The following is a 16,594-nucleotide window of genomic DNA, read 5'->3' as shown; positions in this document are numbered from 1 at the left end:
TCCATCATATCTCCCATCTGTAATTTGTAGGGTTTAGTGCCGTGAATGAATAAATCAAGAAAAGTGCAAAATATAGAATGTTGGACAAGAAAGTACTGAGTGCAAATTGCACTCCTCGCACGCACCACCGTGGTTTGTGTGGATGGGGGGAGCCCGTGTTTTGTGGGCATGGAGACGCCCAAGGGGAGACACATGGTGAAGAGAGTATTTCATAAAACTCTGTGCCCGGATCGTACATAAGAAACGCTGGCATGAGCTCTTGCCACTGAAAGTGACTTGACCTGCCGGGTGGCTGCTTTCGAGGGGGTAAAGTTAGAATCCTGGCTTGGAAGCAGCTGTTCCTGACAAGAGTCTTGTAGTAAACGGTCGAATTTTCTCTGCACTTTCCTAGACGAACTCTGCCGTCATTGTCTATGACTTCTCATCGTGGCAAAGCACCATCTAGGCGTTAAACATGTGACTTTGACAATTACTTGACCAAGTTTTAAACCGAGACCTTGCTTTTTGTTCTCTGCTCATATATTTTCAGGGGAAAAGAAGCAGGTTTCTTACCGTATGTTTGTTTTTTCTCCTGGAAGCCACCTCCAACTTTTCTGCACTTCCTTCTCCTTTGTGTCCCAAATCAAGATGCTGTTGAGTCAGGGCCGGTGTTCCCAGGTACCCACCCTGTGCTGTTGGTTCCCAGTCAGAGGGATTGGTGGGGTCCTGTTGTTGGTGATTGTGCTGTGCTGTTGGTTCCCAGTCCCACCCTGTGCTTTTGGTTCCCAGTCAGAGGGATTGGTGGGGTCCTGTTGTTGGTGATTGTGCTGTGCTGTTGGTTCCCAGTCAGAGGGATTGGTGGGAGCTGTCGTTGGACACCTGGACTTTCTGTGTTCCCTCTGGGATTCTGAGAATCGGGAAAACCTAGCGTTCAGTAGCCCAGATTCTGGAGCTCCACCTGCTGTTATCGCTTGCTTGTGGTGTCATCTTGGCCAGAGATGCCCTCGCCGTGATGTAGGGCACCTACCTTGCAGAAGGTTCATGGGGAAGGAATGAGAATAAAAACATAACTACCCTGTGATCCAGCAATCGCACTTCTGAGTGCATATCCATAGGAAATGAAGTCAGAATCTTGAAGAGACATGTATGCCCCATGTTCACTGTAGTGCTTTTCCGAGGAATGGAAACTCTAGCCAATACATGGAAAGGTTGGGACTTCTCAGTCCCACTCACATGTGGACTTTCAGCCAGGTGAGCCCCAGTAGACCTTGGACTTGCCTTTTTCCTTGAAAAAGATACATCTGTTAACTCCTGGGGCGATAAAGGAACATGGCCACTGTCATAGTTCTTCTAATCCCATGGTTTGGATTTGTCTGAGTTACTAAATCCAGCCCACCTGTGGTCTTCTTCCAGCAGTTTACAGGCAAGCCAGCTCCAGCTCTCTCCTGCACCAGAGATGAAGTGGTATTGAGGAATTGTGCACATTCACCAGCTTTGGTGTTGCACAGAGCTGCATTTGTATCTGCGCTCTAGCTCACTAGATCAGTGACACTAGAATCACACTAGGTCACACTAGATCAGTGACCTTCTGTGCGCAACTTAGCTCAGCCCCTTCAGGTGTAGCTATAGAGAGCCCACATCTGTCAATTGAACAGCGATGGTACCACCACTGTGGGTAGGTGTAAAGGTTCAATGAGATGAAATGCATATTATAGGCCATCAGATTTGGCTTCTGTAGATGGGGAGTCATAGTAGTACCCTTGTGAGATGTAAGGATTTAGTGATGAAATGCATATCATCGTCCACATCACATAGTACAGGATCAATTAAATTTAGCCATTAGAAACAGTACCTACAGGGCGCTTGGGTGGCTCAGCTGGCTAAGCGTCAGCCTTTGGCTCAGGTCATGATCTCCGAGTCCTGGAATTGAGCTCCGTATCAGGCTCTCTACTCAATGGGGAGTCTGCTTCTCCCTCGCCCTCCGCTCATCCTCACCACTTGCACATTTTCTCTCTCTCAAATAAATAAATATTTTTTAAAAACTTTAAAAACAGTACATATAAAACCATGTAAAGTAATTCAGATTGTCTTCTCTGATGTGATCTAGACAATGCCAAGTACTTAGTCAACTGGGGGAACACACATATACTTATCTACATGTGTGTATTTAGTAGAATCTTTACTTTGGAATCAGCGTAGACAGTATTACAAAGGTATTAAAGATAGTTATTGCTTTCCCTGCACCTGGCCTCCTCTGGTGTTAACTTTCTGCATAACCAGTTATTTGTCAAGAAATTAACCTCCGTTGGGGATCCCTGGGTGGCGCAGCGGTTTGGCGCCTGCCTTTGGCCCAGGGCGCGATCCTGGAGACCCGGGATCGAATCCCACGTCGGGCTCCCGGTGCATGGAGCCTGCTTCTCCCTCTGCCTGTGTCTCTGCCTCTCTCTCTCTCACTGTGTGCCTATCATAAATAAATAAATAAAAAAAATTTAAAAAAAAAAAAAAAGAAATTAACCTCCGTGCACCACTGGTAACTGAACTATATACATTTTCCACTAACGCACTTTTTCATTTCAAGATCCAATCTGCAGTGCCACATTGCGTGTAGAAGATACATTTTTAAAGGATTCTTTTTGTGGTATTTTGATCTACCTTCTGATTTATTTATTTTATTTTATGTTAACCAGTGGCACAATAAATACATACACCACCCGTTAATTAAATAAGATGTTTTGTTATATAGCAAACTTATAAAAATATATATTTATTCATTTCTGAGAGAGACGGAGACAGAGGTAGTGACAGAGAGCCAAAGTGGGGAGGAGAGGGAGGAGCGGACTCCCCACTGAGCAGGGAGCCCAACGTGGGGACCCTGGGATCATGACCTGAGCCAAAGGCAGACACTTAGCCAACTGGGCCACCCAGATGCCCCTACTTTGTTGTTCTTAAGTTTAGAGTGAAATTATAGGAGACTGATCTAGTAGAAGGTAAACATACAAATACCCTGAATTTTTATCTAGAAGGATAACCATGAAGATTCTATAAGCTTGATCTAGTAGGATAGTCATGTGCATATTCTATGAGCTTGATTCCATAGAAGGGTAAATGTGAAAATTATATGAGGTTCATCTAGAAGGATAGTCCTTCTAGATGAAGGATAGTGCATATTCTGAGCTTCATCTCCTAGAAGGATAAACAAATGAAAATCTGAGTTTGATCTCATAGAAGGATAAACAAATGAAAATCCTATGAGGTTCATCTAGAAGGATAGCAGGTGCATAGTCTATGAGTTTGAACTCGAAGAAGAATAAGATTGAAGTCTAGGAGTTTGATCAAGTAGAAGAATAGATTTTTTTAAACATCCCACGAGCTTGATCTAATGGAATAACAGACGGGTGAAAATTTTATGAGGTTCATGTAAAAGGAGAGCATGTGCATATCCTGTGAGCTAAATCGTACAGAAGGATAAACAGATGAAAAATCTGTGAGTTTAATGCAGTAGGATAAGCAGGTGAAAATACTCTGAGGTTCATCTAATGGAAGGATAAGCAAGTGAAAATTGTATGAGGTTCATCTAGTAGAAGGATTCGCATGTGCATCATCTGTGAGATTGATCTCGAAGAATAAACAGATGGAAGTCTTTGAGCTTGATCTCGTAGATGGATAAGCAAGTTTAAATTCTGTGAGCTTGATCTAGTACAAGGACACAGAGAGGAAAAGTGTATGAGCTTGATCTAGCAGATGGATAAGCAAGTTTAAATTCTATGAGTTTGGATAAGCGGGTGAAAATCCCATTATCTTGTTCTGGTGGAAAGGTAAACAGGTGCATATTCTAAGTTTCATCGAGTAGAAGGCTAAGCAGGTGAAATGCCGTGAGCCTGATTCAAATAAGCAGGTGAAAGTTCTGTGATTGATCTCACAGGAGGGTAATCAGACTAATTCACATGTTGAGATTCCCCCTGTAGCTCACTCAGCTATCGACAGCTGGAATAAATTATGGCAGATGATTTGAACTTCCCTATTCTTTGATGTGGTATCTGTGATGCAAGGGTAGCAGTATTTGTCACGTAATTCCTTAAGATCATGTTGAAAAGATGTACTGTGATACTTCTAACTTCTCATGGAGGCCGTTATAGAAACCGCCAACTATGATATGAATTTATTTGTGGATTTTCCCTGGTGTCTGTGCGCACAAGATATTCACTGCCTGAAGCTTAAAGATCTTGCTTATGAGAAGTGTTCAGTCTATAGTCATCAGGTCCCATTTTGGTCAGAATTCAGCGTGCCGTCATCAAAAACCAGCAGGACCAAGTGAAGCTTTGCCGCAAGATCCCTTAAACCTCTGTCTCCCGCAATCCATTTTTAAAGTTTAAACAAGCATTTGCATCCTTTGTTAAGCAGGTGTCGTTTGCGTGCATTCTGTACCTGCCATTTGCATCAGGGTTCTCTTTCAGTTCTTCAACTCTGTAATTTTTCTTCTAAAGTTTGAAAAGGTATTTTTTTTAATTTTATTTATTTATTCATGAGAGACACCGAGAGAGGCAGAGACACAGGCAGAGGGAGAAGCAGGCTCCATGCACATGGAGGGAGCCTGATGTGGAACTCGATCCCAGGACCCCAGGATCACACCCTGGGCCAAAGGCAGGCGCTAAACTGCTGAGCCACCCAGGATCCCTGGAAATGTATTTTCAAGCAGCTGAACATCCATTCTCCCTTCTTTCCTGCCTGTGACATCCAGTGGTTATTGTTCCTGTGGTACTGAGCTGTGCCCAGCTCATTTTAACGCTGTGGGGAGCTACTTTAGGGGAAACCACGCATCTGGTTTTGCATCTGTCCGCGTGCGACCTGCATGGCTTGGGGAATCCGGCCCTGGCTCCTCTGAGCCCCGTGCTGGCATTGCCACTGCCTATGTCCCTCCAGACACACTAGGTGCAGGCCTTGGAGAGCGTCTTCTCTGCAGAGCCACTCGCAGTGGAGCTTACCTTACACACCATCCGCTCCCCACACCCGTCGTGCTCTACCTGGTTATGGTCACGTCAGCTCATGTGGACAAAGCTCATTTCTTCAACTAAACAGTAAGAGCTGTCCTGCTAGTAAGGTCTCGCATTGATGAAAATGGCCATTTTTGGTTCTCTTCTGTCCCAGGCCCTTGGAATAATTCCACATTAATACTCAACTGGATGTGTTGGGGGTGCGAGGCTCAGATGGCTGAGCCGCAGAGCTGGTGTTTTCCTTTTCTAACAAATTATCACAAATCCGGTTGCTCAGAACAATACAGATTGAACATCTCACACTTCCGGAGGGAAGGCACTAAAGTCAAGGCGGGCGCGGCTGTATTCCTTTGCGAAGGCTCCTGGAGAGAATGTGTTTCCGTGCCTTTTCCAGCATTCAGAGGCAGCCATGGGGCAACTTCCTCCATCATCAGGGCCAGCAGCGTAGCATCAGCCAGCCTCTGTCTGCCTGGATTCTGAACCTCCTGCTTCCCTCCTTCCCTCACGAGGATGCTTGTGATCACATTGGAGCAACTTAGATAATCCCTGTCTGCCACATTAGGTACTGTAGCCCCAGATTTTGAGGAGTCAGACATGGACGTTTTGGGGTACATTGCTTTGCCTACTACAGCTGGAGAGAAATAGAAATGGAATTTCAGCTTTGTGACTCCATACTCATTGATCTGAGAAATGAGCATCCCTGGTCATAGCCATGGACCATGACCACCAGGCATTGCTGGCGTGTGTCCTGCATAGTAGTGACCATGTCATAATTTTTTTTCACGACAACATATGCAATATTGCTTACAAAATTTTCATTGAATCCATGTCATTAGAACACTTGGTCCTTCCAAATCCCCCGCCCCACGTTGACTGTTAATGAGTGTGTTGAAATGAGCCTCGAATCAAGCTTTGAAAAGACATACATCTCCTTGTTGCCTCTTTTCTGGGCCTTTTAGGGGGGAAAGCAAACAACTGGGAAGGAGGTATCCGGATCCCGGGTATTCTTCGGTGGCCGGGAGTGATCCAGGCTGGACTAGTGATAGACGAGCCGACAAGCAACATGGACATCTTTCCTACGGTGGCCAAACTCGCGGGATCGCCATTGCCCGAGGACAGGTACGGCGACTCAGGGGCACTCGGTATTGTGTCGTTGGGATCTCACAGGCGAGTGTGCTCCACTTTGCCTGCGTGATGGCATGCTGCCACCAGCTGGACTCGTCATTCAGGTCCGGTTATGGGACTTACTGGTGGGGCCACGGACATAGAAACACCACCAATCCCATTATCCCAGTGGGAACTCAGCTCCGTGGGGTGGTGTGCATGCGTGGTCTTTGGCTTCCATGAGCCTTCCGCTCTCAATGTCCCACTGATCCTGCCTCTCCCGGCTGTGCCCTCCACGGGCTTGTCACCAGGCAGCCGGCCAGCCTCCTCTTTGACCCACCGTGTTTTGCTGCCTTCCCTTTCCCTGCAGCCCCATTCAGCTGCTCTTCGCTGCAGCAGCGAGAAAGGCAGCTGGCTCCCCAGTTAACGGCCCTCCCTCCCAGCATGTCTTCATTTAGCAAGTTCTAAATGAAACGTCTTTCTCTTAAATTTAAATACAACTTCATATGACATCGCCAATGGTTTCTTCTTAAGTGTTATTACCAATCTGAAGAGTTTTAAGTGAAGCACGCTGACTAATTGTTTTCATTAGTTTGGTGGCAGGCCAGGCTAATGTCATGCAGGCGGGCTGCAAATCTTGTTTAAATTCAGCTGCCAGCGGAATGAAGAGGAAATGGGAAAGCAGACAGACAAGTACAGCTCAGCCCGAGTGGAGTCCCGGATAGGTTTGCTCATCTCCCGTTGCTTTTAGGCTTGTTTCTTTGTTTATTGTTTCCTTCTTGTTTTCAAGTTTGTTCTTCAGGTGTATCTCCCCACACACACATACACACACGCCAGAGCATTGGACAGCTCAGCCCTTCACAAACTTTGTGGTCTCAACACCCACGTCGTACACTCCTCAGTGACTGAGGACCCAAAGACCTTTTGTATATGTAGATTATGTCTGTCAACATTTATCACAGAAACCATAAAGCCTGAAAAAACTTGGAACACACGAGAGCACCCCAGCGCACATTCCATTGGTGGACAGTGATGGTGTCAACACCCACCACGAATCCACGGGCACAGTGCACTGTGGCCAAAAGGTGGAGAGCAATTGGTATTATCGTGAGAACATTCGTGGCCTCCTGGACCCCCTGAATGGGGTCCCCAAGGCTCTTTGAGCCACACTCTGACAGCATCCGGTGCTGTGCCTAGGAGCAGGGACCCTGCTTGGGATCCAGTCTTGACTGCTGTGCCGGGTAAGTGTTTAACTTCGTGGACCTTCATGCCTCGCCAGGAGCACCGGTTCAGTAACAGCGCTGCCCTTGGAGGCTCAATGGGAGGAGAGAAAGCACGAGAGCACGCCAAGTATGTGAGTGAATACTGGCTGGTTTTGGTGATCCTGCCACACTGTACAGGGAAGAAGTACCTCAGGGCTGCTCCTTCTTCTACATTTATTGTTCATCCGGGATCATAGAACCATCAGGTGACAGGGCTGAAGGGGACTTGTGAGATATACTCTGCTCAAACAACTCCTTGGCTGCCTTGATGAGAGAAGATGTGGTAACAGAAAATCATGGGAAGAGTTGCCTTATGTGAAGCTGGAAATCTCACTCCATGTCTCATCTACTCGGTCTTTGTTCTTACACTTGGAGAAAAACTTAATCTTTCCTTCAGTAGCTCACACACAGTGTTCACTTTGATTAATTACATTTTTCTCTCACGGCTCATCATACGAAAATCAGCAGTGCGTTGGCTTTCACGGCATCTTTCAATGGGCTTCCGTGCAATCGGGGAAAAATACAGGAAGGGAAAGATGAGAGCAAAGAGGAAGATCCTTTAAGGGAAATGTTGCTGCTCGCATCTCCTGACCACCGCAATCTGAGGCTCATGGAGGCCAGCCTGTGTTCTTTGTGCCCACGGAAGAAGGAAGCAGCCTCCGTCTTTGGCAGGCCCAAAGTATTTCATGTGTGAGCCATAACATTGGGAAGACCCCCTTTGCAATATTGGGGATTCTTTTCATGGATCTCACTGATGCTTGTTGACCAAGGTCAATGCAAGGACGCTGCCTCTGAGTTGGGATGTAAGGCCCCATGAGATGCCACCGTCATCCTAGAGACTGTGTCGATGAGAAAACGGAAATCTACTTCCAGATCCTTCACGGACATAACAGTTACTCACACACGTCTTACTTAGACCATGTTACCAATGAGATCCAGAGAACAACCTTATATATCTGCCCTGGAGACTTGGATCATCTAACTCTGTCATTCTCACTGGGTTGACTCCTTCCCCTCGGGGCCATTTAACAATGTCTGGAGATGTTTTTCATTGTCTTGACTCAGTGTTACTGGGATCTAGTGGCATCCAAAGGCCAGGGATGCAATTAAACATTCCTACAAGGCTCAAGATGGCTTCACAGAACAAAGAACCCAGAAATATGTTAGTGGTGCTGCTGTGAAAAATTCTGCTCTGAGGTTCATTATGGCTCTTTTACCAAAAATATTGTTACAATGGATTAATGTCGTCGGAAATCCTCAGCGAAAGCATCTGGACCGTATCTCCATAGGTATATCCATCCATAAACAATTCACAAATATCTGTTCTTCAGAAAATAGTCTTTACTCTCTCCCCCAGAGATTGGTGGAAATCAGCTTCCCCGATTTCTTGCTTGAACAGTATTAGATTTACATTTCTCAGGAGAATAAACTCATTTCAAGGGTCGAATGCAAGCTGTCTGATGAGGACTTAATGAGGTGCCCTCACGTGTTTCTGTGTGTTTTGTTGGAACAGGAGGATTTCTGTTCAGAAGACCTGTAGCCCTCAGATACAACCTTGTCGTTCCCAAGAAGCGTTTGGTGTCTGGTGGGTGGCCGTCCTGACCAATCAGAGCTTGGTGGGAGATGAGAAGCTCTTCCATGCAGGGTTTCTACTTAGGTCAAAGGAGCAGTGCTTCGGGGATACACAGAGGAGATTTTCGCTTTGCAGAGTCTCAGCGCTACTGTGAGAATAATTCTCTAATTCCACCCCGTGGCGTGCCCGTATGAGATTCCTCTCCACGGTGAATTTTTCATTCCCACGTACTTCAGTGATCCATTTGCATTCAACAGCACGGTTGATCAAAAGAACTTGTGGTGGCCATTACCCTAAGGCGTGTTCAGAAAAATCATTCCCCCTGTGTCTCCAAATGAGCTGATTCTGGAAATAAATGGAGGGCAACCTTCTTGTGGGTGTGATATAGAACATCAGGAACAAGCACATACATAAGAAGGATGTATGATGAAATGTATTAATTCCCGAAAATGAAAAACATTTCATCACATTTTTGCAAGCGGATAGAATATTGCCATAGGAAGTCTGTGACCATGCTCTTTGTTCACAGATGCTGGTGATAAAGAATTGCAGCATGCCCTAATTGGTTAAACCTTTGGAAACCATCTAAATTCTGGCCATCGGCCGTTCCGCTCGGTGGGAAGGAGAGGGGGCACCGACATCCTTGAGAATCAGATTTTACAGGTGACATACCTAGGTCTCCTATCCCATAAACAGAATAAAATAAAAATTCGTGTTTTTTTTCAACTTAAGGAGACACTTGAATGCTTGATACCGTTTTTGTCCAATGAAGACATTTAATTTAATAAATTAATTTTGCTGCCCGATAGCTAGGCAACCGCAGGAGAATATTTCTATAGAGTCCTACAAATAAAACGAGTTCCTTTGTGTTTTGCCGAATAAAAGGTGAAACTCTTCATGGGGAGACATTAGATGTTTATGTGGCTTTCTTCCCAAAGGGTCACAGGCGGCAGATCATGAGCTAGATTTAGATCTTCAAACCTCAAACGTCTCGATGTCATCATATGCCCCAAACTGGGTGTTCTTTAAATTGTGCACTCTACCCAAAATGGGATAGAATTTAGGATTTCCTTTACGTTACGAAGGATGCATGTACTTTCTCCTAAAAATGTCTTCTTCACTGTCTTCTTTCTACATTGAAGAAATCCCTTGATTTTGAATACCGCGCAGCTAACTCTACAAACACGGGTCCAAGATTCTGTGTCAGTGTGCCAAAAATGGTGTCTTCTCTCACCCGCAAAGCTTTCCCTTGTTGTATGATCCCCAAATCCTTTTGCGAGCCAACCAGGCCGAGGAAGGAACATCCAGGCAGATGGTTCACTGGCTCAGAGCTCAGAGAGAGGCCAGGATGTCCAGGGCGGAACGAGCTTCACTTTAGCCCAAGGAACATTCCTAAAAACATGCTCTTTGCCGTGATGTGGGAGGCATCCCCATGGGATTTGATCTGACCAGACATTCCGAAATCACCATGCATGGAAACGAATGCTTGAAATCGTCACCCTTGTTGTGGGGCAGGAACCCGTGGAGAATATTCCTACCCCACCCTCCAAATTAAACACGACCCCCGATGAACACAGTTCTCACAGGACCAAGCGGACGCTGTGAAACAACCCATCCGGTTTCATAGCAGCAGCTGTGTGCGCACATTTGCTATGAAAACTTGAGTTTGCCGACACCAAAGGCCGATTAAGGAGACTCAGGATACCAAACAGCAGTACTTTGTGTCATTTTCAGAGGGCCTCGGCCCCGGTCCCCCAGGTCGTGACGTTACGGCAACATCTCCCTAGGGCCACGTCAGGGGACACATGTTGTCTCTGGGTTATGGCCGTCGCTAAGTGTGACTCGCACACGCGGTTTAGAACAATCCCGGGTATTGTGATAGCTTAGACACCGTTTAAAAGTTGAGTGCAGTAGGGTCACTGTCAATTTTTCATGGCAGAAATGAGCCTCGTTTTGACAGGCCATATTTCTGTCGCTCTCTTAAACGGTGAGCTTTCCATAGCAGCGTGATTTATTGCCCGCTTCTAGGAATGAGCACATTAGGTGTAGGATATTAAAGAAAAGAAAAAAACCGCCTCTATGTCTACATCCAAAGCACAAGCAAGTAGAGGTAGGTAGAGATTGTGTCCTGGGAATGGAGTCGCGTTCTCCGTCCTGAGTGCTACCTGGAAAGGTCTGCTGTGCACTTGAGTTGGGGTTCTGGGAGCACAGGTGTGTCCTTCTGTCCCCACCTCTAGGCCATGTTTCACCACGGCGGGGGCTTCTCCTGTTGCAGCTCTTACACCTACCCACTCTAGCACATCCTTCCGTTCTTTCCACCCATGCAGCTTTGCATATTCGTAAGGACTGAGCGCTTCTCAAAAGGGATTTGAAAGGACCAAGGCACAATGACTGCCATTTCAGCATAGAAATCGTGTTTCAGAGAGTGCTCGCCACTTCTCAATAGAACTGTCTGTCTACGGCGCTTCCTTCTCCTCCTCTCATGGCCAACGGGAACATGGGCTTGGGAAGGGGGCCAAGTCTGCCTTTTGTTCTTATTTTTAACTCACAATAATAGAATATTTTCATTCCAAAGGCTTCCGCGGAGCTCGTGATTAATAACAAGGGTTGAGACTGGAGCAGTGCTAAGCAACAGGGCTATAATTACATGACGGGGGTTTTTAGTGACACCAAAATAAACCACACACAAAGCTCAGGGGATGGGGACCTCTCAAGAATGCTAACCCAAATTATACAGCCAAGTCTGACTTCCAGTTTCTAAATTCCTCATCATAAGGGATCACAGGGATGGACGGTTTTTAATCAGAGAAAGATAATCTTCAGGGGAAACCATCTAATTCTTTCAAAGTGGGTCTCTGTCCCTCTTTTCGATAACAGAGCCTAAAGGTATCAATGATACCTTTGGCCATTGGTCTAGTGGCTGTTAATGAATATTTAACTCAAAACAAAATGATCGCTTCTCGGCCTTTTGGCTAAGATCAAGTGTGGTATCAAAACAATATGTTTGGCTTTTTTTTTTTTTTTTTCATTCTTTAACTGCCAGATCATCTTTTTTTGCTCATGACCGATTGGATATTATCAGTTGTTTGCAGTCCGGAAAGTTCCCCTTGGTCTGCGTACACACCCAGGCCTAGGAGACATATTTGCATCTGGCAACAATGCAACCAGAGGGTGTTTACTATTGTCATCATTACTATTCATTCACAAATTAATTCTCATTGAGAAATGTGGTTCCGCTGACGTCTTTCCAATCCAAGATGCTCCCACGCTAAGTCTTACCTTTTTGTCACCCAAATTGTTAGATGTTCTTATTTTTCATAGAGCTATACTTTGTGAATAAAGCTTCCTGCATGCTGAGGTAATAGGCTGAAACTGAGTCTAGGATGAGCAGCAGGGGAGCAGTTGAGAGCACAGATGCCCAGTAATCAGCTGGGTTTCCATCCCATGGGCTGGTCCTCATCCCATGACCTTGGGTAAGTCATTGACGCTTTCTGGTTGATGTTCCTCCACCTCATCGCCATGGGATGATAATGGCCCCAATTCATGGTGCAGCTTATAGGGTTAAAGGAGTTCATACAAGAGCAGAACTGGCTCCGTGAAGTTGCATGTGGCACCCGAGGACGTCAGTGAGTGTTCTCTCTATTGGTTGCTGAATGATAACGAAGTGGCTCCATCACGGTCTCATTTGCTGGAGGGACGACTCAAAGGTTGGGATGATTTAGCCCAAGGATGGTGTGGCCATTCACCATCTGATGCCTGCTTGATTTGTCCCACAGAATCATCGATGGCCATGACCTGATGCCGCTACTTCAGGGGAAGACCCAGCACTCGGATCACGAGTTTCTCTTCCATTACTGCAACTTCTACTTAAATGCTGTGCGCTGGCATCCTCGGAACAGTGAGTAACACAGAGCTCTCCACGCTTCTAGTACATTCGCAACCAATGCCTTGCAAGGAGATGAAGCGGCAAGTGGGCTTTGCTTTGTAAAGGCCGAGGGGTGCCTCCAAGGGTCACGGTGCTTTGTTTTGAGCTCCTCCTGGTCCTGTCTTTTCCTGTTCCTTCTGGTGCTGTTGCTGTCCAGGCACATCACCGGACCCTGGAAGTCCTTCCTGCCAGGCAGAGGAAGCTCCAGGTTGCAGCCTCCTTCCTTCGTGCCCTGCAGGCTGCCCAGCTTCACGCCCCTGGCACAGCCTCCTTCTCAATAATGACTTGGAGCCACAGCATCCTCCCCTGCTGTGTGCAGCATCCTCTGCCTGAAAGGATTTTCCCTCTTTTCCCTTTTGGGTCATGCTTAGCAGCTGATGAGCACCGCCAAGGTTCCCCTGAAACGTTCCCCTTGTGCCTGCTGTCTAGCGCTTTCTGCACTCCTGTAGCTTTGCGCTGTCCTGCCAAACAGCATCTAGGATGTGTGTGTGCCTTTCTCACCAAAGCCCAGAGGTGGCGGGGTCGTGGGCTAGAGTCAGACCTTCAAGCTCAGTTCAGACGCTTCCCTGTCCTCGTTTGTCTGAAAACAGGTGTTCTTTCTGTGGGGCACTCTGCCCCAAAGGGGAAAGAATTTGGGTTTTCCGATGCCAGTTTTGGAGCTGTGTTTGTAACAGGTGTAAAGGGACAGATGCGAGCAAGCCATAATCCTAGGTATTAGGGATAGGCTCCAGAATTCTTTGTATTGGAACTTAGAAGTGCAGTGACATTGAGGTGACTAAGATGCACGGGAGCATGTGGAGCACCGTCTCCGCCAGCACTGTGTGTGCAGCAGGTGGATACGGAGCACGGATTTCCTTCTTCATCTTCAGCAGTGAAGGAGACCTCCCTGTCTCTCTGTCTCTCTGTCTCTGTCTCTCTCTCTGTCACGCTTTGGGTCTTGATCCTGGAGGCTACGCTCTGCTGGACCTCCCACCTGACGGTCATTGTTGAGCTCGGGGTGGCGATCGTACTGGGTTTCAACACCTCCCGCTCCCCACCCCACGCACCCCGCCAGTTTACCAAAGGCTTCTTTAAGGAGCAGCCTCTCTATTATGTTTCAAGTGCAAAATCACAACTCTTCCATTAGCCGCAGAAATCACAGCAGGTGTACCCTTCAGAGCTGCTCCTTCAAATCTGGGCGGCTTGCCCGCAGTGTTTTCTGGAAGATAAATAGGAGACAAGCACGGGTTTCGGATTCTGGACCTGGAAGCGTTCTGTTTGCTGTATCTCATCAGTGTGTCTTGTAATTCCAAATGTCCGTAGGGACATGCTTTTTTTTTTTTTTTTTTCCAGATTAATTGACACAGTGAGGTCTGAGTCATCCAGAGAATGGGAAGCATCCCCCTTCATGCTTGTTTTTATATGGGGCCTGCTGGAAACGTCCAGAATGAGGTGTCTGTGACTCGTGCCTAGTGAAGGAAATGTGATTATCACGTCCTGAACCTCACAGAATTGCATTTCTGTAAAGCCACCCTCCACCCCTACCCCCACCCCACTGTACCCACTGCTGCCATCACCCCCACCACCACCCCATTCAGAGAAGATGGAAGGAACATATTGGATCAGGGGCTGGAGAGGCACACAAAAAGGAACAGAGAGAGAGAAAATAGTACGTGAGAAAAGCAAGACCCAGATTCCCATAGTCTGCTGGCCCTTGGGTAAAATTTGCTTCTCAGACGCGCACACAAGTGACATTCCGTCCTGTGCGACTGTCGAACGTCTGTGGCCTTGACCCGGCAGCAGGAAAGGAGACAGGGCAGTATTTTGGGGCCTGGCTCAGGGGTCTCCACACCAGGGGTTTTACGGCTTATTATTGACTTGCCTCATTGTTGTTGCTGGAACTGGTTAGCAGTGCTCATTGGCCAGCGCCCATGGTTTTGTGGCTGCTTCTCCAATACTTCATCTATCCATTTATTCCACAAATGTGTTTGAGCGCCTAGTAGGTGGCACCCTCCGTGCTAGGATGAGTGCCTGTCAGTGAGCAAAACACCACAAACGCCGTACCCAGTGGTCGCTTATGACCTAGACCATGATGCATGGGCCCAAGACTGGGAATGCGGAGGTGCGTGGGGAAGCGTGACTGTCATCTGTGTGGGGCTGCGTGTCAGCCAGTACTGCCTCATCGCAGACCTACTTTGAGAGGAGTTTGCCACTGATTGCTGTACTATGTGCAGGGACGTTGTCCATAATTTTTTTTAACGTAAATTCAGTGAGCCCACATATTCAGTTTGCGATGTAGCGTTCCTCGACTTGTCAGCTGTACACAACACCCATTGCTTGTCATGTCACGTGCCCTCCTTAATGCTTTTTTAAAAAAGATTTAATTTATTTATTCACGAGAGACACAGAGAGAGAGAGGCAGAAATTCAGGCAGAGGGAGAAGCAGGCTCCATGCAGGGAGCCCGACGTGGGACTCCATCCCGGGTCTCGAGGGCTGAACCACCCGGGCTGCCCTCCTTAATGCTCAAAGATAAGGAGCTTGCAGCCCGAGCTCACAATACTTTATTAGAGAAAAAAACAGAAATTTAGGGTCAGGATGTAGTCGCAGGAGGCCGCCCCTGCTTGCTCAGGAATCTTCCCCATGTGCCGTTAAAATGTGGCTGACGTGACGGGAGTCCGCGGGCGCCGCAGATCCAGGCTGTGTTGCTCCGTGAGAGCAGCTGGCTCAGCAGCAGGTCACCGGCACCAGGGAATTAGCACTGACCGCGAGTGTTCTCAGGGTCCAATTACCGCTTGTTCTGATTAGTGGGAGGCCCGCGTCCCGCAATCCCAGCCTTATTAAACACTTATTGTCCAAACACTGGGAGCTACAGTTCTGTTTCCGCCCTTCTGAAACACGAGATCCCTTTTCACTGTTAATCTGCAGTGTCTCCTCTATAATTTAATAATTCCGTGATTATAATAATTACCTACTTGCGTTGTCTCAGCAAGTTGAATGACATAATCTAATCAGGAGCTGATATCACCACTCCCATTACATTGTGGGAGAAATCACAAAAGCGTTATGATAGCACGCATGAAGTGTGTCGCGTTTCGGTGGGAATCTTGAGCTTCAATGTATTGTGCAATGTGCGTTGGAAGCCTCGGCGTTACGTCGGGGCCGATGAGGCGGTGCTGTTAAAAATTCAGCGTGACGGCAGCTTGATTCTGGGGATAAAAATCTATCTTAGAAAGCAGGTGGATACTTGGCTCTAGGATTCCGTTACCGATTTTCAAGCCTGTGAACACAGCGTGTAAGATAAATGCTCGCGTTAAGGCGAGAGCCCCCAGCCCAGCGAGTCACGCGAAAATCCACGGCACGCGGCTATCGCCTGACGCTGAACCCAAGCCGCCTCACAAATCCGGCTACGTTTTCACTTCGACTTTGCTGGAAACTTTTCTACTGTGATTTAAAGAAAAAAAAAAAAGCATTAAAAAAAATTTAAAAATTTAAAAACTTAAAAAATTAAAAAAAAACAAAACCAGAACAAAAAGCTGTAGGATAATAGAATTCATTGCAAAGAAATGTATTCGTGTCCAACTTTTTCAAAGGTGCCTTCTTTGCGAAACAGGAGTTAGGGAAGGTTTATTCTTTGTTTGGTGACGTAATCTTGGCTATTATTAGAATTTCCGTGATGCATACGCAGATCTTTGTTAGCTCCTCTCTGTTCCCCGTGGCTGCGCGAGAGGTTAAATGAGGTTCCAAATCAAAAAAGCGGGGCGCCCGGGTGGCTCAGCGGTT

The 16,594-nt window shown here is 46.9% G+C and overlaps 1 protein-coding gene and 1 pseudogene across 3 annotated transcripts in view; both read left to right on the top strand.

The window, feature by feature from the left end:
• Window positions 1-16,594, top strand: part of STS (steroid sulfatase) — a 158,323-nt gene that overhangs the window by 107,510 nt on the left and 34,219 nt on the right. For all 3 annotated transcript variants that reach the window (XM_077890154.1, XM_077890152.1, XM_077890153.1), the window contains exons 8-9: window positions 5,930-6,089; window positions 12,686-12,807. In XM_077890154.1, the coding sequence (XP_077746280.1) occupies window positions 5,930-6,089; window positions 12,686-12,807 (282 nt within the window). The remainder of the gene's footprint in view (window positions 1-5,929; window positions 6,090-12,685; window positions 12,808-16,594) is intronic.
• Window positions 11,862-12,036, top strand: LOC144309304 (U2 spliceosomal RNA; annotated as a pseudogene).

Source organism: Canis aureus, chromosome X, assembly GCF_053574225.1.
Source record: "Canis aureus isolate CA01 chromosome X, VMU_Caureus_v.1.0, whole genome shotgun sequence".
Lineage (NCBI taxonomy): Eukaryota > Metazoa > Chordata > Mammalia > Carnivora > Canidae > Canis > Canis aureus.
This window is presented reverse-complemented; position numbering and strand designations above follow the sequence as displayed.